Here is a 22170-nt window from a genome sequence, read left to right as displayed (position 1 = left end):
TTGCACACTTCACCCGCGACCCGGTTAGATGTGGCCAATCAAACCTTGTAACGTCAACCAAATAGGACGCCGAAGAGAACGCGATGGGCTCGGTCGTGGCAAGAGGCACTTTGATGACGTCACGCGCAGGCACGTTTTAAAGAGGAGTTTGTTCCGCCCCTTTACTTCCGTAGAGGTTAAAGCAGTTTAAGTCTGAGTTTCGTCTTTGGTTCCTAATGCTGAGTTCGTAGCAAACAGTTTTTTTTTTTTGCCTGTCACTTATCAAAATCATAGAACTCAATTTTGTTTTTTAAAAAATAACGCAGTTTCATGAACGGTAATTCCGACGGTGCATAAAATCTGACAGGGTTCTCTGAAGATCAGAATTATTTGGCACCTTAAATAGTAGCACATTTTGCTACAAGCTGGCTGGGACTAGGGAATATAATTTAGGAAACATAAAATACTCTCCTCGGAAAATATACAAGAATAATATTTGCCTCAGCAGGTGGCAGCACCTCTCTGACTTTCTCTGGGGCTGGAAATTAACCTGGTTGATCTGGCTATTAGTGGAGAAATAACACGTCTGTAGACGTGGAGCTATCTGCCTCAGCTGCAAATTTCTGGATGACAACTAGATGGCAGCAGAAAGTTTTTTCGCTGAGATCGTAGCTGAGTCTGAATGTTTATACCCTGTGTAGACTAAAGTGGGAAGTCAAAAAATGTCCCGGAAGACGACACTGACAAATCACTTCGTATTTAGAAGGAGCGACTTTTAATAAAATGTATATATGAAAGAATAAAAAGTGAAGTCAAACTATTATGAAATACTTAAATACGATATGTGATCATTAAATGTAAAACTATAAAACAGGTAGCTGTTCACAACAGCACTAATAACTAATGATACAGCGCGCTCGATTAATTAGGAAATGCGGATGGAGTCAACCTTCCTGATCCGCCTTGTCTAGAGAGGTCGCTGTTGCGAACTCTTAGTCTCTTCAACTGTCATTCCTATTCTTGCCGAAACAGTAGAGATGTGGGGATGGCGATTGGTGGCTAGTCCAGTCGTTCTACAACAACAGCACGTCTTTTAAAGCCCTCTCTGAGGAGCGTATTTATTGGCGGCAGGTGACTGAGTCAGACGGTGTGCGCAGGCGCGGAAGGAGGAGGCCGTGGGCGTTGGGAAGCGACTTCGCGGCTGGCTGCGGAGGAGCGCTGGCGAGCGGAGGCGGGTGAGTGCTGCTTTCTCCGCCTGAAGGGGCGATGCCGATCTTCTTTTTCATCACCTCATCTCTCCCGCTTCGTAGCGGACGCTGTGTGCGCTTGCTTAATAACGTATCAGAAGTGCAGCTTCTCCGTCGCTTCTCTTCTTTTTCTTGCAAAAAGCCTCCCCACCGACGCTCTTTCATACTATCCTAACACTTCTTTTCACATGGCTTCTAAGCAGATGCGGAAATAAATGCTGCCGGCCATATATCTCGTGCCCTACTGTCCTTCGTTGCATATCGGATTAATTTTTGCTATTCGTATCCTAAAAGGGAATGAGAGAATAAATAAGTTACAAGCATGTCTCCCCATATAACGGAACCCACAGGAGGCCAAATATGGTTCTCAAGGACTTCAGGGTTAATTTACCTCCTTGCCTCCATCATGATTCTCATTCTAAAGACCCCGTATCCTTTGTGCACATCTACCGCTTTCTCCTGAACCAAGAAACAAAGAATGCATTAATTCTGCCTCCGTACACTTAATTTTAACAGCAGTTAGCTTACTGGCCATGTGAATATATAAATACGTGTGGGCTATGTACAGATAAAATAATACAAATGTAATCAAATTTTACCAAACACAAATTTTAATAAGTAGTTTAAAGATTCAGCATAGAATTGAAATGGAGGGAATAAATTTATTTTTGTGTGCCCATAAAAGAGAACAACAATAATACAAAGCAAATTTGAAGGTAGTTAAAAGGGAGCATACCTTCTGTCACCACCAGCCTTTACAGGAGCTATCAAATTGGGGACTGAGACCATTCACAATGCTATGGAAAGTGCAAGTAGAACAAACTTGTAACAGAAGGCAACCTGCAGCAAGTAGCAGAATCAGGCTGGAGGGACTAGGCTTTTGAGTAACAAAATGGTGCAGTACAAAGCCTCAATAAATGATTGCATCAATGGCTGATGCAATTGAGAATGTCTATAATGTCTAATAAAAAAGACATTTAATTTTCTTATTGTTAATTTGTAAGACCAAAAAAACAAACAAACAAAACTAGAACAAAAAAGTTAATAAAATTCAGAAGGAAAATAACCAACAACCCCAAGCAGTGTACAGTATTTGAAATACAGACACGCACGCACACACAAATCTTGAGAAAAAAACATTTCAAATACGTACATTTAATTTTTCTTTCCAAAATGACGTGTACAGAAAAATATTATATTGTTACTAGTATAACTAATGTTGACTAGATTAGACTGAATTCATTCTTCACTGTAGAGTTTTTAGAGCTGTTCGTTGAGCTGTTAGTATTTTTTTAAAGACAGTTTCCCACACTTTTAAATACCACTGATGTAGTTTACTTTCCAGGGTTTTACAGTCATGAATCTAGCACTTAACAATTAAATCTGAGTAAATTTCTTGGGCTAGACCAGTTTATATACATTAGGAAATATAGGCAGTAAATCTACTATAGGATTCATTACAAAATATTATTGGTGATTTTCCCAATTTCTTCAAAAACATTTGACCCAACTGCCTGGACTCTGATTATCTGGGCACTGACAGCAAAGATAATATGTATCCATTTCTTTATGCCCTAGACCAGCACTGTAGAAGAGCTGCAATGTCTATAGTATTACTCTGGCAGAATGTAATATGATGCCTTGATTCTTTAAAGAGGCTATTCTTGATTTACTGATAATGATTCAAAAAGAGTTCTATGCTATAGTGATTTCCAATGAAACTGATTATTTTCTCTTCTCAAATAACTTTTTCAAAGTTTTCAGAAGAACATTTTTTGTTTAACATCAATGTTTATATAACATGATGAAATCTCTTTACTAATATATGAAATATAAATTCACCATTCTTCCATTATTGTTGAAGTTCTTAACTGATACAATCTATATGTTTCATAAATGAGTGACTGAACTTGATTGATCTGACATCAGGTACTTGTGTCCATTCCTTTTGTAAAATAAATTCAGAAATCACAGGATTGCAATCTACAATTAAATATCTAATTATTTTATCCCATGCTTAACTTTTGAGTGATCAAGGAATAGGAGAAGAGAGACTGTTCAGGAGTCAAACATTATATACATTCTCTTCAGACTTCTGATGATTTTTGAATATGGATTTGAAACAGCTATTTCTTACTTTCAAAAGGAAATGGTATTTCTTTAACTAAAAAATGTATTGCTTACTCAGTTTGTATCCACTGAACATTCTTTGACTTTTTACTGGAAAATTATATTTCTAATAATACAAAGTAATTGTCTTAATGGGAAAATATCAAAGTAATGTTCAAAATTTGTTATGCATAGACACCTATCATTCTTCTTTACATAATATGTAGCTTTTCTGGTGCTTTTTGGAATTATGTGTAAATAAAAAAATAGCTATATATGAAACCCCATGATAGTTGAATTAAGCACATTTGAAGTAACAACAGGATATTTAATAAATAAGCTATTTTAATGGCTTTCAGCAGCTTCTATAAGAAATTGCGATGAAGCCACAATGATAAGACTCATGGATCATCATACAATGTCATCATTTCGTCCCTTTGACCCCCCTGCAGATGCCCATGACTGCTACTGTACTATTAAACCATGATAATGAACGTATTACCAAGTCTTACATTTTGTTTAGATTTTGCACATAAGATTTTAATTTTTAAAAATTTATGACATCCTATGCAGTGATGACTCCTAGGAATCTATATCCACCTGTATTAATATGAGCCACTAACTTTTTGTTGATACTAATTGAAATTTATTTAATTCAAACTGCAGTTGAGATATGTCTTTATTTAGCATCTTTAGAAATACTAAGATGATGTCTACAAACATTTTAATTACTTGATATTCTATTTTTACATTAAGATTTTGTATATTCTTGTTTTTGTTATTATTCTTGGCTTATCCTTCAAAGATGAGATCAAGCAAAGTGGGAGACAAAAGTCTTAAAAACTAAAGTATCAGTGATGCCCTTTTGAAGCTCTTAACAAGCAATAAAAGAATTATTTGTAAGGATAGACTAAAAATGAGTTACAATACAGTGTTACTTTACTTAGTGGCAGTTTACAAGAGATGCAACATATTCAAACTAACAATCAGAGTATTTAAAATGAGGCTTGAAACTTCAGAAAAAAATAAAAATGAGTAAGATTATGTTTCCCAAATTTCAGAAATCAGAATAAGGCCATGTTTATTACTGTAACAGTTTGTTTTTACCATTGAATGGAGTTGAAATGTGCTTTAGTTTTATTTTTTAAATGGAGATATTTATGAGAATGCAAACTCTTGGATGATTGATGGATTGATTCAGATTTGGCTCCCAAATGTTCTTTTCTACAGTCCCAGATTCAGACCGCTTGCTGCAACTTTCTAGAAATAATTCTTCAGGGTCATTACTGGAGAAATTGCTAGGATGAATATGATTCTAGCAAGGAAAGTAAAGAGATCACTGTATTTAATGAATAAATTATACAAGGGACACTTGAGGAGTGTTTTCTTCATTTGCTTCTTCCTCTGAATGAACTGCTGAGGTGAATAAGTAAAAAAGACTGTTCAAACTCTTTCATTGTTTTTATCAGAGAGAAAGAATTAATAAGCCAGAGCTGCTTGGCTCTAAGCTCTGGCTCAATTCAAAATACAGCTGCCGTTCAAAATTACTTATGAACAAGGGCCATCCAGGATCCACTATCTGGCAAGTCCCATTAAACATATGTAGAAGTCAGATGTCCAATTATTCATTTTCTTTCCACGTAGAATAGGACTGAGTAATTTGCAATCCATGGGCTGCCCATTGCCCTTATGCCCCCAGAATCTCATGATTGTGCTGCTAAAATTTGGCAACAAATTTGGCAACAGCTTTCCATAGTGATATTAAATAAAAAAGCATCACCTCCAATAGGTTTTACACATTTAATGCTTCCTCCAGTGCACACATCCAAAAGGGGAAATTGGGATGAACATTCTCATATTTTCCATCCTCCAGTGAATACTCATGTTAGCACCATGCTTCCTTCCCACCATTTTTTTTAAAAATGCAGTCCTGGATTGCAAACGTTTTGCTTGAAACTATATGTATATATTTTGGTAATAGATATTTAAATAGGATATAATCAGGAGAATATTTAAATTTGAGATATAAGATATAAATATTTAAGTATGAGGTAATCAGGAGAAATTAGTATGGGAAAATAGCCCACTCATTTTCATTTATGACTGAATTGGACACAGGCCTGGAAACAGCATTTTGTGGTATTTATGTTTTTTCAAATTCAGATGTATAAACTCTGCACCTTCCAAAATGGAGCAATCTTCAGTCAGTTTGTGGGTGAAGATGGAACCTTTCATAGTGGGAGCATTGCAAATCCCCCCTCCTTCCAAGTTTAGCATGCATTACCTTCGGAAAATGTCAACCTATGTCAGGATGCGCTCTGGTCAAGACTATTATCCATACCTTACCTGGTCTATGTGGCGACACATTGCTTGTGGAAAACTACAGTTAGAGAGAGACCTGGCTTGGCTATATTTTGAATTGTTTGACAGTCTTGTTGAACGGACTTCAGAGGAGCGACTTGAATGGGCAGAAGTGATATCTAGCTGCACAACTGAGGAAGAGACAGAGAAGCAAAGGAATCGGGTATGCAATAATCATTTTTTCAATTTATTTTTATGGAATATGAATTGTTACTGTTCATAATAGTAGTTTTGGCTCTGATGTCTTATGCAGTCATTGTCCAAAAATGGTTTATTTCTTTCTGGTGTACACTGCAGCATAGAAGACTGATATAGATGGACCAGACTTTGTTTTGTTTTTCGAATTCCTTAAGATATTTGAAATTTAAGCAATGGTCTATCTGTCTATTCCATATAAGTACAATAATTTTCTGAATGAAAAACGGTGTTACTAAATATTCTATTTGAATTTAAACTCTTTTTGGATCTTTCTTTAGTTATCTGTGGATACTCTTCAGTTCCTGCTGTTCCTTTATATTCAGCAATTAAACAAGGTTTCCTTGAGGACATCCCTTCTTGGAGACGAGTGGCCAAATCCTAGGTCTAAATCTTACAGTGGGACAAAAGAATCTGCCAATCAGATTAAGGTATTGTTTGAACTGCTGTCCTCCAAGAATTTCTCCTTGTGGAAGGAGTCTCTATGCTTTTGTTTGAAGATAATTTAGGAGTAACTTATAAAATTATAATGTGCTTCTGAAATTCTTTCATACATTGCATACTGAAATAATTAAACAAAATATTTGTTTTATAAAAAAGTGGCATTATATATAGTATGAACACTTATAAAATAATATTTGATATCCAGGTATACATTCAAGCAAATACTAACAAAATAATGATCCAATTAAATTGATTCAGCAAACTGTATCACTCTACAATACTGCTACCAAGTATGTGTTATTTAATTAATGCTGAGAGTTTTATCAAAGTCAATCTTTTCCTATGTAGTGCCCATAGTATATGTTGAATTTTCAACTCCCATTATCCCCAGTTAGTATGGACCATGCTATAATAATCAGTGCTAAATCTATAGATCTTTCCTCTTTTTCAGTGGTGAAAAAATGGAATATTTATTGTAAATTGATGGACTTTTATCAAAGCACCTTACCACACCTCTTAATACTTCTTAATATATTTTCCTTTGAATCTTTTACATGCATACAAAGCATGATTGGATCTTAAGAATTGCTAGCTTTTTGGTTTCTTTTTTAAATAAACAGTAGGAAGAAGCATGTACCACTCTGACCCTGGTCATAAGAATGTAAGGAAATTGAAGAGCTGCTCTCTGCTGCTTTTTATATTAGATGCCTATTGCAGTTCCTAGCAAATGAACAGGAAAAGAATGGGAAAAAAAATCTGCACATTATTTACTTCTACTTATATTATACTTTATATTTATTTATTACATTTATATCCTGCCTTTTCTTAAAACTTAAAGTGGCATACGTAATGCTCCATCTTTCCATTTTTCTCCCAACAACAACCCTGTGATGTGAGAGAGAATGAATGGCTCAGAGTCACCCAGTGAGCTTCTGTGGATGAGAACCTTGTCTCCTTGATGTCAGTCCAAAATCGTAATTGCTTATACCTAGAGAATAGGTGTGTGAATGTGGTTTTGTGGATTGATTCTTGTTTCTAATATTTTTTTTTTTGATGTTTGGTTATAAGAATTGGAATGACAGCTACCACCATGACTTCGTTGAAAATCATCTCCAGGATCTTCTGGAATTGTTACTGGACCCAGATCAGCTCAGTGCCTCCTCTCATTCTATGCACAATAGCCTGGTATCACCTGAGGCTGTTCGAGCTCTTAGTTTTCTTATTGAAGGAAGTGTGAATCAGAATAGGACTGTCCACCGTCTTCATGAACTTGCACTTTGGCAGCCATTGCATGCCAAGAGTGGCTTCTCAAAACTTTCCAAAGCCTTTTCCTTTACCAAGTTCGAATCGTGGCTGAGGGCTTGTCTGACTGGGAACCCATTTGGGACAACAGCCTGCCTCGCATCTGGAAGAAAGCTTGCATGGGCACAGCAAGGTACAATTATTTCTGATCATAGACTTCCTACTGTACTTGATAGGATGTCTCCAGCATGACTACCCAGATTTAATCATTACCAAGGGATATTTTAGTTAAAGTTTACAATCCAAAGTTATTCAAATATTTATTTAACATTAAACTTCAAGTGCTTAAAAATGTATGTTATGAAGAGGTATAGTTAAGATGCCAATTAAAATGTACATAGGAGTGTGTGGAGCATTTCCATCTAGGAATCACATAAACTCATTTTTGGTAAAGACTTTTGTAGATTCCACGGTGTTAAATCATATGAATCAAAGAGTGAGCACGAGTCTTCTACGTCCATATTTCACTCTTTGTTCATCATGGCTTCATTAATTCATATCAAATACTAAATGCTCCTATTTCTTTGAATTGTTAATCCTTTTTAGGCTGTATCATTAGATGACTATTCTGACAATACAATACCAGTTTTTTCAGTTGTCTTTTTTGGACGCTGTCCTAATTAGGATTCGTAACAGTTATTTTAACAGCAATGTGACATAATAAATGGGAAATGTTTTAAAATTCACAAAGTTAAACAGGGTCTGGAATAAACAATTATTAGTTTCTTATGCATATTTGTCTGAATTGAGAATGGATATTTATATGAAGTCCTAATCTCATGTAATGTGCACTTTGACTACCAGTCTGTATTTCCATCATGCCATTAAGAGGGAAGGTATAGTTTAAGGATGCATAGAAGATGGGTAAATGCTTCTTTGGACATCTTAGGGATATTTAGGGCCTTTGATCTGATAATAAATTGGTGAGTTTATGGCTTAACTTCATAATAAAAATCCTTACTGCTCGGGCTATGTTACCTACCAGAAAGAAATGTAATGTTTTTGTTTAATTTAAATATTTAGAAGCCATGCCTTTGTTGTAAAGAGGATTTCAGAGTACTGTACATAAATATCAACCATACAATATAAAATCTAACAATTTGTATAAGAAAATTGAGTGATGTTGAATGTTGAGTGTGTTCAAATTATTTCCATTAGCTTTACTAGAATATATGTTTGAATAGTTCTTCCTGAAAGTTTCTTTGTTTGTTGGGAAATAAGATACAGTTAGATGGTAGGTTTTGGCTTCAGTAGAACTGTTTCTTAAAAATAATATTTTAATGATTTTTCCAGTTGAAGGAACAACAAAACGAGCTAAAATAGCCTGTAATACTCATATAGTCCCTTCAGTACACCGTATGATTGTGATGAGCCAGGTTTATAAACAAACACTAGCAAAGAGCTCTGTTACCCTAGAAGATACTCATGTGAAGATTCATCGTTGCTGTGAATCATTTATCTATTTACTATCTCCATTGAGGTAAGTTATTTTTCAGAGGTCAACCTTTGCAATCTAATATAAAAGATAATATGGATGATTGTATTTTGTCATCTTCCATGTTCTATATTTTTATTGGCTGTTTTTCCTCTCTTTCAGGTCTGTAACAATAGAAAAGTGTAGGAATAGCACCTTTGTCCTAGGTCCAGTACAAACAGTAGTACATCTCCATAGTTGTGACAATGTCAGACTTGTTGCTGTTTGCCATCGCCTGTCTCTGTCATCTACGACCGGCTGCACTTTGCATGTTCTCACTCCAACTAGACCTCTCATATTATTGGGTAACCAAGCAATAACCTTTGCTCCCTTCCATACCCATTATCCAATGCTCGAGGATCACATGGGCAGAACTGGCCTAGCTACTGTGCCTAACAATTGGGATAATCCAATGTTAGTATGTAAAGAAAACTGTGATAAAGGTGTATTCAGACTTCTCCCACCCTCAGAATTTTATCCCTTTGTTGTTCCATTTGAAATGGAGGGAGACACAACAGAAATACCAGGTGGTCTGCCACCTGCATACCAAAAAGCACTGAGTCAACGAGAACAGAGGATACGAATCTGGCAGAAAACGGTGAAGGAAGCAGGGCTGACGAAGTAAGTAACAGTTAATTTTCCAGGAAGGAAGAACCAGGTGTTGTAATGGCTTTAGAACAAAATGAACAAATATTAATACAAATCAATAATTTAAACAATTTAGTGATAAAAACTAAAATTAGAAATTAGAAATTAACAAATAAAATATAAAACACACCATAAATGGGGATGGACAATCTTTGCAGTCAAGGCACTTTTTAATTTTTTAAAAAAATTCAGCTTCTGAATGCCTCGAGGTGCAGGCAGTCACATGGCGATATCTCCTGAACGGAGAGGAGCCACCACATATCAGACACACAGTGCATTTTTTTGTTCTTGTCCTTGCTATCTATATACTACTAAAACTCTCATTGTGTTTATCTGTTTGTCTGTTTGTATCCTCAAGTTAGCCCAAACGGTGCAGCATACTGCAAAAGTTTTTGAATCAAGCTACCTGTAATGATCTGCCAACTGCTACTCCCAAGTCCAGTAACTTCTCTTGCAACCAATATTAATTCAAAAGAAAGTTCATTTATTGAGAACAAGTGTACAGTTCCAAAGCATTGCTAAGACTAAGCCTGTGTGCGCCAAAAGTTGTTTTTCTACTTTTTCCCTCCTTCACCCCCCTTGCCTCCTTAGTTTCCTGATTCTCCTGCTGGTATGGCCTTGAGCATTCCAGCGCCTGTGATAAGGAGCCATCTGCCTCTAACTGTGTTTCATCCATTTTTCCCGCCATTCCCCCCCACCTTTTACAATGGCAGAACCGCAGCATGTAAAAAGCAAATACCAACTAGCCAACACTAAAATCTACTATTAAATCTTGCGAGGATTCTGACACTACCTAAAATCTGCTAACTTAAAGAATGCATAAAAAATCCAGGACCCATTAATCCTGTGGAATTGAAATTTCCCCGATGTTCACTTTTATTTGCAAAGTTGTGGCCGTTGCAGTGTCCCTGCGGTCATGTGATCGTGATTTCTGACTCCCTGCCAGCTTCCCACAAGCAATGGGGAAGCCAGCAGGAAGTCGGAAGTCATTCCTGCTCCCACTGCTTTTTTGCCTGCCTGTGGTCATTCTATTTATCTGTTTAATAAGTAAATACTGACTTATTATTGAAGTTTGTTTGCCACTACAATTATTTTTTGAATATGAGTTACCTATTTTGGCAGTCAACACTCAGGTAATATACCAATGGAAAAAATCTTGTAGTAATTTTCCCTTGAATATAATATTTGCAATTTAATCCGGTCTCGAGTGTTCCACCTTTTTCTTGTAGAATGTAATATTCATTTCTCTTACATTACAATAACCTTAAAAAAATATTTAATAATGTACCTATAACTAAACAGGAATACTTTGTTTCTTTAAAGTTTTTTTTTTGTTACTTAGCCTTACTTCATTTAGAACTTCTTCCTCAAAGGGTAGGGGTGCTGTTAAGGTGTATAAAAAGGGTAGAAACTTTTCTATTGTTTTTCCTGTTCTTAATGGAATGTCTTTTACTTATTTGCTAGATTTATATTCCATGGACTAGAACCTGAGTCTCCTGATTCATAGTCCAACTTTGTAACCATTACAGCACAATAGCTTGCTGAAGCATTTTATGAAACATTCTGTTGATTTTAAGTTTTTATATAGATTTAAATGATTTTGCCTTATTTTAATATTATAAAAATCTCAACCAGACCATACAATAAATTAAAACCTCTAATAATGATAAAAACTTTTGGACAGTGTGTATGTTTTGCTGAAGATTTAGCAGATACGAATATTTACAGAAATGTGTACACTACAGAGCTAATCTTTTACTGGGTTTCAGGAATCAGAGGAAGACGTTCCAGATGTTAGTGGAAAACAAATTCTATGAATGGCTAGTCCACACAGGCAGTCGTCAACAGCTTGATAGCTTGGTACTTCCTGCTGCAGGATCTAAACAGGCAGCAGGATAGGAGAACTCTTGAAGCAACCAAGTGGTTAGGTGAGTTCAAAGGTCACATTTATGCTGTAGATGTAAAAACACTCTATTGTAATTTAATACAGTATGAACATTATTGTTCTGTAAATACACACACACACACACACACACGCACACAAATAAATAAATAATGGTCGCTGGCCAGAATTGCAGACAAAAACACATTAAAAATAACAATAAAGTAAAAACAAAACTAAATAAAATATTACAATTGGTGGTGGGTTTGTCAGTGGATAGTCAAAGTCTGCCTAATTTTACAGGCACTATAATGAAATTTAGCTACATTCAAGGAGACTGAATCATACTGATCTGATAACAGCTGTACAAAAAAGATCAGAATTTCCTGGGTGTTTTACCAGGTAAGCAGTTATAAGTCCTTATAGAGGGTACAGCATAGCAGGGCATGAGCTAGTTTTGTCAAATTGTACTCTAAGGTCTAAAGCTAATCTGATCTCAGGCTATGGTGATATAGGTTAGGAATGTGCTTCTAGAAGTATAGTTATATTTGACATTGTAGGATATGTGTAATCAATGTAATCTCTAATTGGTAGAATTAAAAAAAAAACTACCAATTAAAGATTGAATTGATTATAAATATCTTAGTTATCTCTTCTTAGGATTTTTTTTAAAATCCTGACTTCCTTTTTCTTATCATAAATAAAATGTGTGATATTATTTTCATCACATTAAATATAACAGGCATTCTCTATTTTTTCTTAAATATGGATATCTCAGAAGAAAAACAAATTATGGTCTTCGCGTCCATAATCCCCCCAATTTTTTCATAAATGTTCTAGTTACAGTAATAAAGTTACAGGCATCGTGTTCTTATAGTTGTTTTATTAATTAATTTTACCGGTTCCTATTTATGCTATATAACTATGCCTCAAACAACTTTAACTTTTTTCTGTCAAACCGTTTCCTTTTCAAAACTGTTATCACTTAGCAAAGTCTTACTTAAGCAATTTCTGTACCTCATCTGCTATACTTTCTGCTTCTGGTTTATTGACTATCCTAGTATCATTCTTTTATCATTATGTATAATCCATTGTAACCATGATGACCAAGGGCTTTGTCTCTTCGGTATTCTGTACAGTGCTAACATTCAGTTACTGCTTAATATATGTAAGATTACTGTTTAGAAATGAATGGCAAACTAAGCTGGGCACTTTACTCAGTAATTATATTATTATTATGTGTTATGTGTTTATGATTGAAACTATCAAATGAACTGCTACTACTGTGTGATTGCAATGTGATGAGACTGTTGATTCAACAACTAAATCTCTGTTTTGTTACAGTTCTGGAGATGCACTGTGCCAAGTGAAAAGTGTGTTCCTCACAATAAACTGGGGCCAAGCTGATTAAAAGCTCTTACAACTTTCCTAATGAATTTAGAAACATGGATTTGCTTAGTGGCGTTATCAAGAAGGAAATGGACTTTACTGCATATTTCACAGTGTGTGGTATCATCACTTGCTCTGGATCTTTATAGGAAACGAGTCAGGATCTTGCTATTAACACTTTAGAGCAAAATTTAGGCTCCTAGCATGCTTAAATGTGCAGGAAAAGGAGTTGCTTTCTTGATGTAAAGATAGTGGTGTTCTGGCTGCTGGGTGAATTATTTCTCTGTTATTAATTAAACATTGTTTATATTAATGTTTCTAGTTATGTTTTTATATCAGTTGTTTAGCACTTCATCTATGAAATTTAATTAAATTGACACAATGATATTTTGTGTCTTGTTTCCTTTTTTCAGATTTGATGACATAATAACACTTATTACCATCCATATACTTTGGGAAAAGGTTCTTGGAGACCATGGATTGAATTCAGACTTAAAGGAGACCCATTGAACTGTACAGATTTAAGTTAGTCATTACAAACCAGTCAGAACTAAGTTGATTTCAGTAGTCAACTCTTAATATGACTAAGTTGTTTCTTCCTCTTTGAAAGAAATAGGCAGATCTAGGGATAATTTTTTCTTCATTTTTTGCAACCCTAGAATCTCAGATCAGCCACTGAAGCTGGCAGATGGGAGTTTCAAGGCAGAAAAAAAGGAGTACTTCTATGGGGGAGGGTCTGATTTTTGAAAAAAATTGTGTATAAATTGTTCTGAGAGACAACTAGATGCCTCTTCAGTGTTCACAAGCAGAAAAAGGAAACATACCCTTCTCCCCCTGTTGTTCTCCTGAAACTCCCCCCTGCAGCATTATGGTCTCAACCCACAGGTAATACTGAATCTTCAAGACTTCTATACCTTGATAGACTTATGTGCAATGCATTTATCTAACCTCTTTTTAAAGTCATTGTCCATCTCTATGACTTATGGCAATGAATTCCGAAAGTTAATTATGCATCACATAGGAAATGTTTTCTTTTGCTTGTTCTAAATCTCCTTCCAATCACCTGTATTGGATGGCTTGTACTCCTAGTGTATTAGAGTGGGAAGAATCTGCTTTCTTCATATGCTATGCATGATTTAATATTTACATGATTTTATATGTTTCCCCTTAGTTGTCTTCTTTCCAAGAGTGCTAAACATTCCAGCCTTTTCTTGTAAGAAAATAAACAAGGTTGCCCTTTACTGGACTTTTCCAGTTTTGTTACATCCTTTTTCAAATGTAAGACCAGAACAGTATATTGCAGAAGTTGATGTACAGTAAATACACATGATAGCATTTTTATTTTCTGTCCCTTTTGTAATGATCTTAGTATGGAATTTTCTTTCTTACAATTACGTATGCTGGCAATACACAGTATGCAACTCAGAGGTGATGGAATGTGGGCACCAGTATGTTGATTTGCAAGTTAATCTCTAGGTTAAGGACCCTAGCTTGCATTGAATGGTGTGAACACGCTCAGGTAAAACTTGGTTTTTGTTGTTTTATGGCTTACTCCTACCTTTGCCTAGTGAGTAGAGAGAAAGAAAGATGAGCCATATCCACTGTCCCCATGCCTTCTTGGACTATCCTGGATCTTGTTGAACATTTCTAGAACATGGCCCACCTATTGTCCTTGGTCAGACCCCATAAGCAGTATCCTTAGACACTCATACTGAAATCCTTGCTTATACAATCTTAAATTAAAAAATGGCAGGCTTGGAAAGATCCTGTGATCAATCCCAAAACCTATATAACATCAGTTTTAGATATACAGGTAGTCCTCCTTTAGCAACTGTTCGCAGTTACAATGGTGATGAAAAAGTAACTTTGTGACCGCTCTTTGCATTTATGACCTTTGCAGGTCTGTAAAACAAAGGAAAGCTGAAGTAAGCACAATGGCGGTTTCACTTAGTGCCCACTTAATTTAACACTGAGTCAATGGTCCTAATTGTGGTCGCTAAATGAGTACTACCTGTATTTTCTCAAAATGGAATGCATAAATCAAGTCTTTATGGAGATTACCGGCTACAAACAGTATTTTCCTGAGCTATTCAAGAAGTATTTTGGTTAGCCAATTCTACAACAAAAGACCAAACAGAGTACTTGTGGGCCATTTGTAGCTTTTTCCTTGAAAGTTTGCAAACACATAAAACGCAAAAGCTAGGGAGATATTTTAGTCAATGGCAGGTGGTATTACTGCAGTTAAAACTATTGCTCCATAAAGTAATAGGCTCACCAGGTTACTTTATTCATCCATGCATGGTTCCCATGTTTTTTGGCATTATGCTCCACTGAAGCTTCCTGTAGTTGAATTCATTATTATATGTAATCAAAACAGGGGTGGGAACTGTGTCACCATCACTCAACAGGAGCTGCAAGCACTTTTTATTTTGAGTATTTTTGACAGGAGTGTGGAGTTCTGACTCAGCAATGCATTCACAAGCTAATGCATTAGAATGAAGAAAAAGAAAGGGAGAAATGAAGCAGTGAAGCCTGCTTTTATTTTATAATCCTCTTCGTTTTTCTAGAACTTCTGAATAGCCCCAGAATCACTGAGTCAATTTTGGGATCCCATTTTCATGACAAAGCAAACATTTATCCTGAAAAATGCACTCATTATAAAATGAGGCTTCCTGGTTTGAGCTCTTGCAGTTACTTCTAGGCTCTTTAGGAATATTGCACCCAACGTTGATCATGTATAAAACTGGAAGCAGGGTAAGTTATGGTTTTAGGATATCTTTCTTCTGTCCTTTAGCTTGTAAGAAGATAACATCTCAAGATGCAACCTGCTGGAGAGCTTGGCAGAACTGAAATAAAAAGCAGAGTAGAAGAGGAGGATGCGTCCCATCTTTTAGAAAGCAAATTGTTAGGGAATAAATGAATGCCTGAAACTCAGTGGATTTTCCTAGCTTTCGTCGAAACAGCTACTATTTTGTCAAATTAAGGTCTATCCGTATTTGAAGATGGCATCGTTAAGAGTATCAGATACACCCTACATTTTGATGTTTGTTTGCTTCTTCATTCTGTAGAAGATAAGATACAGAGATTCTGAGAGTTACTGAGGTGATCTTGACATGCAGATTTATTCTTGCATTAGGATCAATAATATTGCACAGAAGATGTGCCTCATCTTGACAAAGCATGTTCCACATACCATGTGGAGAATAAGTATTTCCAGCTGTTCCATTCATATATTCTTTTTATAAGTTATAGAAGGTAAATATAACCAGACGATCACTTGAATCTGTAGTGCCATCCAGGTACAGATAATATTTCCTTCACATTACTCAACAGGTAGAACTGTTTACTGAGCAAGTTCAGGATTAGAATCTCAGCAGGGAAGTTCATAATTATCCAGGGTTTACTATGAGTGAGAATAAATGAACAAAGAAGGAAGGTTTCCTTGGTGCTTTGGATTTTGGGGTTGATTTACAAAAACTGTACCTCTGAACAGCTCCTTGGGAATGGATCACCTTAAACTTATAAAAACGATGTGTTCTGAGCAATTAATTGAAGCTGTTTTTTGAAACTCTATCACCCAATTTGAAGTAGAGAAGTACCTAGCTGAATGCTTTCCCATGTTTTGCTTTAAATAAAATGCCATGAAGAGGCTCAAGTTTCACTATCATTCTGACATGCAAGTTGAAAGCTTTTCAAAATATGTGCAGGGGGTTGCTGGTGACTTGAGGATACTTTCTGTCTGTTAACTTTATTTTTGTAAGTTTTTTACTGTTTTTATGATTTTTATTTGTGAGCCACCTAGAGTCACCTGTATAATGAGATGGGTGGTGTATAACTTTGATTTATAGATAAAACAACTAACTAAATAAAAATAATATCAATAATAACAAGAACAAACAACAATAATAGATCACATCTATATCTTGCATTTCTTCTGGAAGATCAAGTGTTGTACATGGATATTTTCCTCATTTTATCCCCTTAACAACAACCCTAAGAGAGAGATGGGTTGAGAGATGATGACTGCTCCAAAGTCACCCAGTGAACTCATTGAAGCTCATAGAAGCTGTCTGGTCCCAATCCTTAACCTAAGCCACCATATTACACTGCTTTCTTACTTCTGTTCTTACCCAAATGGAAAACAACAAATGGAGAGCCCTTCTTCATTCGCTATTAATAGCATTACCTGGAATAACCTTGCAAACCCAATTTTACCCTCTGTCCCCATGACACTGGTCTTATTTTGTTCCCAAGCCATAATTCAAGCATTGTATCTTACTGTTCTTCATACTGCAAAATGCCAGGCAGGCCCAAACACACAGAGTAGCAAAATGTCAGGACAAGGCATCATTATGCCAGCAAAGTGAGGTGGCTCCATTCTTTTAACATCCCTTCGCCTATTGTTTTCTGTTTTAGTTTGGTTTTTTATATTTTTTATGCTTTTTAATGTATTTATTGACTGTTCTTTAACCCTGTTGTACGCAGGCCAGAGTAGCTTGAAAAAGTGAGACGGGCAGCTAATAAATTATGCAAATAAATAAATAAATAAAGTGGAGATCCATAAAACTGCATCCTGTGGAAAGACTCAAAGGAGAGAAAGAGAGAATCCCTGCACCATGCCTTTTATTGGTAGTGCTACGAGCTGTTCATCCAGAAGCCCTGTCAATCATTTCACCAAAACTGGATGAAGCTCTAGCTGGATGATGCCATTATGAATCTCTTGATTACTGTAATTGAGGATAACCAGCACTTCCCATGGCAGTTGGTCATATCTTTTAATAAAAAGAATAGGGGAATCTTCTGTCAGTTTGGGCATTGTCTTGGCATATAAATATCAGTGGTTAGGTGGGGTTTTCCCCCCTATTTTAAAAAGCAACATAAATTTAACATATATTCCCCTATACTGGAGGTTTAATGCCTGGGGTCAAAAGATAATTGGGTATCATCAGCAACTTTGGCATATAGTTATCCAAAGCAGGCTACAATTGCTCCTGTGCAACTCCCATTAACGTTTAGAGGCAAGAATTGCTCTGGGTGGTGCTGGTCTGCTACAGAGTTCAGACAAACTCTCTAGGATTCTACAGAAATATATTTCTCTCTCCTTTATCTGTGTTTCAGATCACTTTCTATGAAGGCAAGAACTTCCAAGGATGCCGCTATGAGTCTGATAGGGATTGTTTGGATTTCCACACTGACTTGAGCCGCTGCAATTCCATCCGTGTAGAAAACGGTGCCTGGGTTGTTTACGAGCAGCCAAACTTTGCAGGAAACATGTATGTTTTGACTCATGGAGAATATCCTGAGTATCATTCCTGGATGGGCCTGAATGACAGAGTCAGCTCCTGCAAATCCATTCAGTTGGTGAGTAGAATAGTTTTTTACTTCAGGTCAACAATCTTTCCATTTCAGAAATATAGCTCTTCTTACTATGTTATTTCACTTCCCGTAAACTGCCCATGAAAGAATGTAGACCTGGCCTTGGGAAGAGGAAGGGGGGCAGTGAACTCACAAGCGAGGAGAAAAGATCACTAGTCCTGAGAAAAAGGAAAGCCTTAGAAACTCGGAATAATTCAATACAAAAGTGTTGTGTGTGTGTATACAAATATAGAAACATACAAACATACAAACACACACACTTATGTACACACACACTCACATATGTACATACATGCACACACACACATGCATACACATACACACATTTTGGCATAGAAAATTTGTAATTATACATAATATACCACATATCATTGATATACAATAGTTTATGTTCAGCACTAACTGCTTTTATACCCAGAATGTCGTTCCATTGTCTGACAGGTCAATAGTTCCAAGTAAAGGACATCCTTGAGAAGTTACACAAGACATCTTGCTAGATAAAGAAAGAATTCTATTTGTAATAATCCTAGCTGAGAGATGAAAATCACATTGTAGTTTGGCTAATAGAAAAGGAAGTTATATTTGATGAATGAATGAAACAGAAAAAAAAATGAATACATTGAATAAGAAAATTAAAAATGGTAAAAGACTTTAAAAAAGCAAAATAAAAATGTCAGAAAATACCAAAAGAGGAACCAAATAACTAATTTTACCAGATTTCCAGAAGATATATCCTGAAAATAAAGTATAGAATTCCCCCAAAGTCCAGGAGTACCATCTCCTTCTTGATTTAGCGAACTAATGGCAGGGAAGGGATTTCCATTAAATCCAAATGTTTGCCAAATGGTGAGTGGGATTTTTGAGGCCCAAAACACACACTTGTACTGTACATGAGAAAATCTACTTTAATGATAGACATCTGGAAAAGTTCTAGATTTTGGTTGGACAACTGATTGGTTTGAAGAAAGTGACCCAATTTTAATTGAATCTAGGAAACGTGTTGCTTCTGTATGCTTATCTCCCTAAAATTACAAAGTGTATAGTTTGCAGTTGATGCATGTTTTTCAACATTGTTGGACAACACAACTTGCCCGCACTGACTGGCATTCATCTGTGCAATCCACTGGTGTTTGCAGAAAGTGATGCTGAGATTCTCCCTTTTCTGATTTTTCACCCTGCTGCTGTTGATATTCATATTTAAAGGTCTGAGTGTCCTTGGGAACCAAATGCCAAGACTTATTGGCATTGTAAATTTGTGACATCAATTTGTTTATATAAACTTTTCTTGAATGGTTCTGTTTCTTCTGTTGGTGTACTTAAAGCTTCACTTGTTAACAGTTCCATGACATTTACAAAACTGCAAAGCTATTCATCACTGGCTTTGAAACTTATTCTCATGTGGTCTGCTATTATGCTAGCTGCTGATCTTAGTCTCACTGCCTCGTGAATGTTGCTTCACTAAGTGCTGTTTTCTGTGCCATTTTCATTTGTTTTCTTGCTCTGTTTTACTAATAGCATTTATATCTTAAGCTTATCTTTTGGTTTATGAGCATCTGACAGCTTATTTTTACACCACACTAATCATAAACATGTGCAATTGACCCTCCTGATTCTAATTTTTCAGTCAACTCTTAGGTTTTAGTTTACAAATATTTGCTCTTTTTCTTTGATGCTCCCTCACCCCCAGCCATGTTTGATGAAATGCTTGAAATTTTACCTACAAACACTATTTCAAACACTAACATTGGCAGTTAATTCATCTGGAACTCAAACTGAAGCATATGAGAAACCATGCCAATTTTTAAAGGGAAATATGGAACATTGTTCAGACTGCTTCAAGAACAATGGACTTTGTTTGTTGTTTGGGGCAAAGTCCACTATTGCCTAAAAACTATTTCCATTACATCTGAAGTCTGCTGAACTGAAAACTATAACACCGAGGGTCTAATGTATGTGTGGGTACACATACATACACCTACTTCTTCCTTATTTTCAGGCAGTAGAAGATATATGTAGATGTAGATCTACTTAGATCAATACATTTTTCTGTAGCCCCTGAATCATCATCATCATCATCATCATCATCATCATCATCATCATCATCATCATCATCATCTCACTTCACACTGGAATCACTCCAGAGCAGAAATTTAAATGGAAAAAGACAAAAGGGGTTGTGTCCTTACCAATTAAACAATCAAAAGGCAAGGAGGTACCCTCGTGTACTGTCAGAGGACCAAGGTTATAAATCAGTATATCAACTTTACCAAACCAAAATTTGGGCAAATTTTGAACTCCTCAGAATTTTTCAGTCAAGATATTACCTGATATGAGAGCTTTGGATTCTAGTAAATTAATAATACAGAGATATTATAATATGGGCCTGAGAATTTGATACATCTTAGAGCAGCTTTCCCCAGTAAGATACCCTCTAGTTTTGTTGTGGGGAAGATTATCCTATAGGTTCTACTGTGGCAGAAGAAATAGAGGCCACATGCAATTAACTGCAATGTAGTTTTACAACACTTGCCACTGGTGATAGACTTTTCTTACTCATCACTATGATGTACTATGTAACAGAGATGCTCCTGAAATTAGAATATTTGTAAAAGCTAATGAATATATGTATTCATCAAGTGGTGTAATGTATGTATCTTCAACCACAAGAGGTTATTTGTGATAATGGCTATTCTCCATTTTATATCACATTTTAAGAGAAGGCAGAGAGGTCTGTGCTCAGTTTCTTAGTAATCTTTATGTTCTCCCTCTTCTTCATTGCAGACCAGTGGAGACAAATACCAGATTCAACTCTTTGAGAAGGGTGACTTTAGTGGTCAAATGCATGAATCCAAAGAGGATTGCCCTTCTGTGATGGAGAAGTTTCACTTGCCAGAAATCCATTCTTGCAAAGTTGTGGATGGGGCATGGGTTTTCTATGAACATGCCAACTTCCATGGCAAACAGTATTTCCTGGAGAGAGGCGAATACAGTAAACCCATGGAGTGGGGGGCTGCAACCCCACTGGTCCAGTCCTTCCGCCATATTGGAGAATAATAAGTTGCATGGAGTCTGAAGCTGATGTGATAGAGACTTGATGCCATATTTGTGGGCTTCATGCTGCCTGTCATTATTTGTGGTATATGTGTCCCTTTGAGTGATCCTTTAAAGGAGATGACTAATCTCTGCACTGCTATTTTGGAAAGATAATTAAATTTATTTAGCATCAGAATTGGAGTGAGCCTGTTCCTTTTACCTTTCGTTGTATGTCCTCAGTTATGGTTTAGAGAAAAGATAATAATATGGTTAAAAATGAGATGTGTGTGTGCGTGTGTCTGGGATTTGTAGATTTCATTAAGGACTTCCTTTCCTGTATAACTCAAGCACTGGTTTAGTAGATACAAGAGTAAACAGAATCACTCTGAGGAAGCTTTTTGAGATGCTCCAATTTTCTGAGCACAAAGATCCATGAAGAAGTTGCTTTCCTTGGCTATGCCTTTCATATTGGCAGCTCCAAAGTTTCCATTTTCTTTACGCTTAACAGATGGATATCTAGATGTACTACACAATCCCCTTTTTCCTATACACTTTCAGCAAATATTAGGGAGGACAGAAGAAGCCATTTGAAAAAAAAAAACATAGGGCAGCTTTCCCCCTGATGGTGTCCTCCAGATGTATCTGGAAATCTGAGGCTTGAAAGATCACCTAATATGGAAATTCACAGGTTGGGGCTTAGCCAAACAGTAATTTTATGTACACTAGTTAAA

The 22170-nt window shown here is 36.1% G+C and overlaps 2 protein-coding genes across 2 annotated transcripts; both read left to right on the top strand.

The window, feature by feature from the left end:
* Positions 1-83: 83 nt before the first annotated feature.
* CRYGS (crystallin gamma S) lies at positions 84-21598 on the top strand. The gene is made up of 4 exons (XM_088132240.1): positions 84-129; positions 1120-1214; positions 18149-18391; positions 21188-21598. The coding sequence occupies exons 1-4, from the start codon at positions 84-86 to the stop codon at positions 21458-21460; spliced, it is 657 nt and encodes a 218-aa protein (XP_087988366.1). The 3' UTR covers positions 21461-21598.
* On the top strand, positions 1081-13412 carry TBCCD1 (TBCC domain containing 1). The gene is made up of 8 exons (XM_007433526.3): positions 1081-1214; positions 5499-5859; positions 6173-6322; positions 7404-7770; positions 8931-9117; positions 9235-9732; positions 11529-11687; positions 12986-13412. Exons 2-7 carry the CDS (start codon positions 5524-5526, stop codon positions 11656-11658), a joined length of 1668 nt encoding a protein of 555 aa, XP_007433588.1. The 5' UTR covers positions 1081-1214; positions 5499-5523; the 3' UTR covers positions 11659-11687; positions 12986-13412.
* Positions 21599-22170: the final 572 nt, after the last annotated feature.

The sequence above is a fragment of the Python bivittatus genome, unplaced genomic scaffold, assembly GCF_059951505.1.
Source record: "Python bivittatus isolate LINGU-HERP-01145 unplaced genomic scaffold, Pbiv_v1 ctg000980_np1212, whole genome shotgun sequence".
Taxonomy (NCBI): domain Eukaryota; kingdom Metazoa; phylum Chordata; class Lepidosauria; order Squamata; family Pythonidae; genus Python; species Python bivittatus.
Note: the sequence above shows the minus strand (reverse complement) of the source record. Positions and strands in the feature narration are given on the sequence as shown.

Excerpts from the sequence above, each read along its gene's own strand:
- CRYGS (XM_088132240.1), top strand. The coding sequence starts at position 84 with ATGGGCTCGGTCGTGGCAAGAGGCACTTTGATGACGTCACGCGCAG. Across the intron at positions 130-1,119 it reads TTTGATGACGTCACGCGCAG|TCAGACGGTGTGCGCAGGCG; the intron begins GCACGTTTTAAA and ends CAGGTGACTGAG. Across the intron at positions 1,215-18,148 it reads GCGCTGGCGAGCGGAGGCGG|ATCACTTTCTATGAAGGCAA; the intron begins GTGAGTGCTGCT and ends TCTGTGTTTCAG.
- TBCCD1 (XM_007433526.3), top strand. The coding sequence starts at position 5,524 with ATGGAGCAATCTTCAGTCAGTTTGTGGGTGAAGATGGAACCTTTCATA. Across the intron at positions 7,771-8,930 it reads GCTTGCATGGGCACAGCAAG|TTGAAGGAACAACAAAACGA; the intron begins GTACAATTATTT and ends TGATTTTTCCAG. Across the intron at positions 9,733-11,528 it reads AAGGAAGCAGGGCTGACGAA|GAATCAGAGGAAGACGTTCC; the intron begins GTAAGTAACAGT and ends ACTGGGTTTCAG.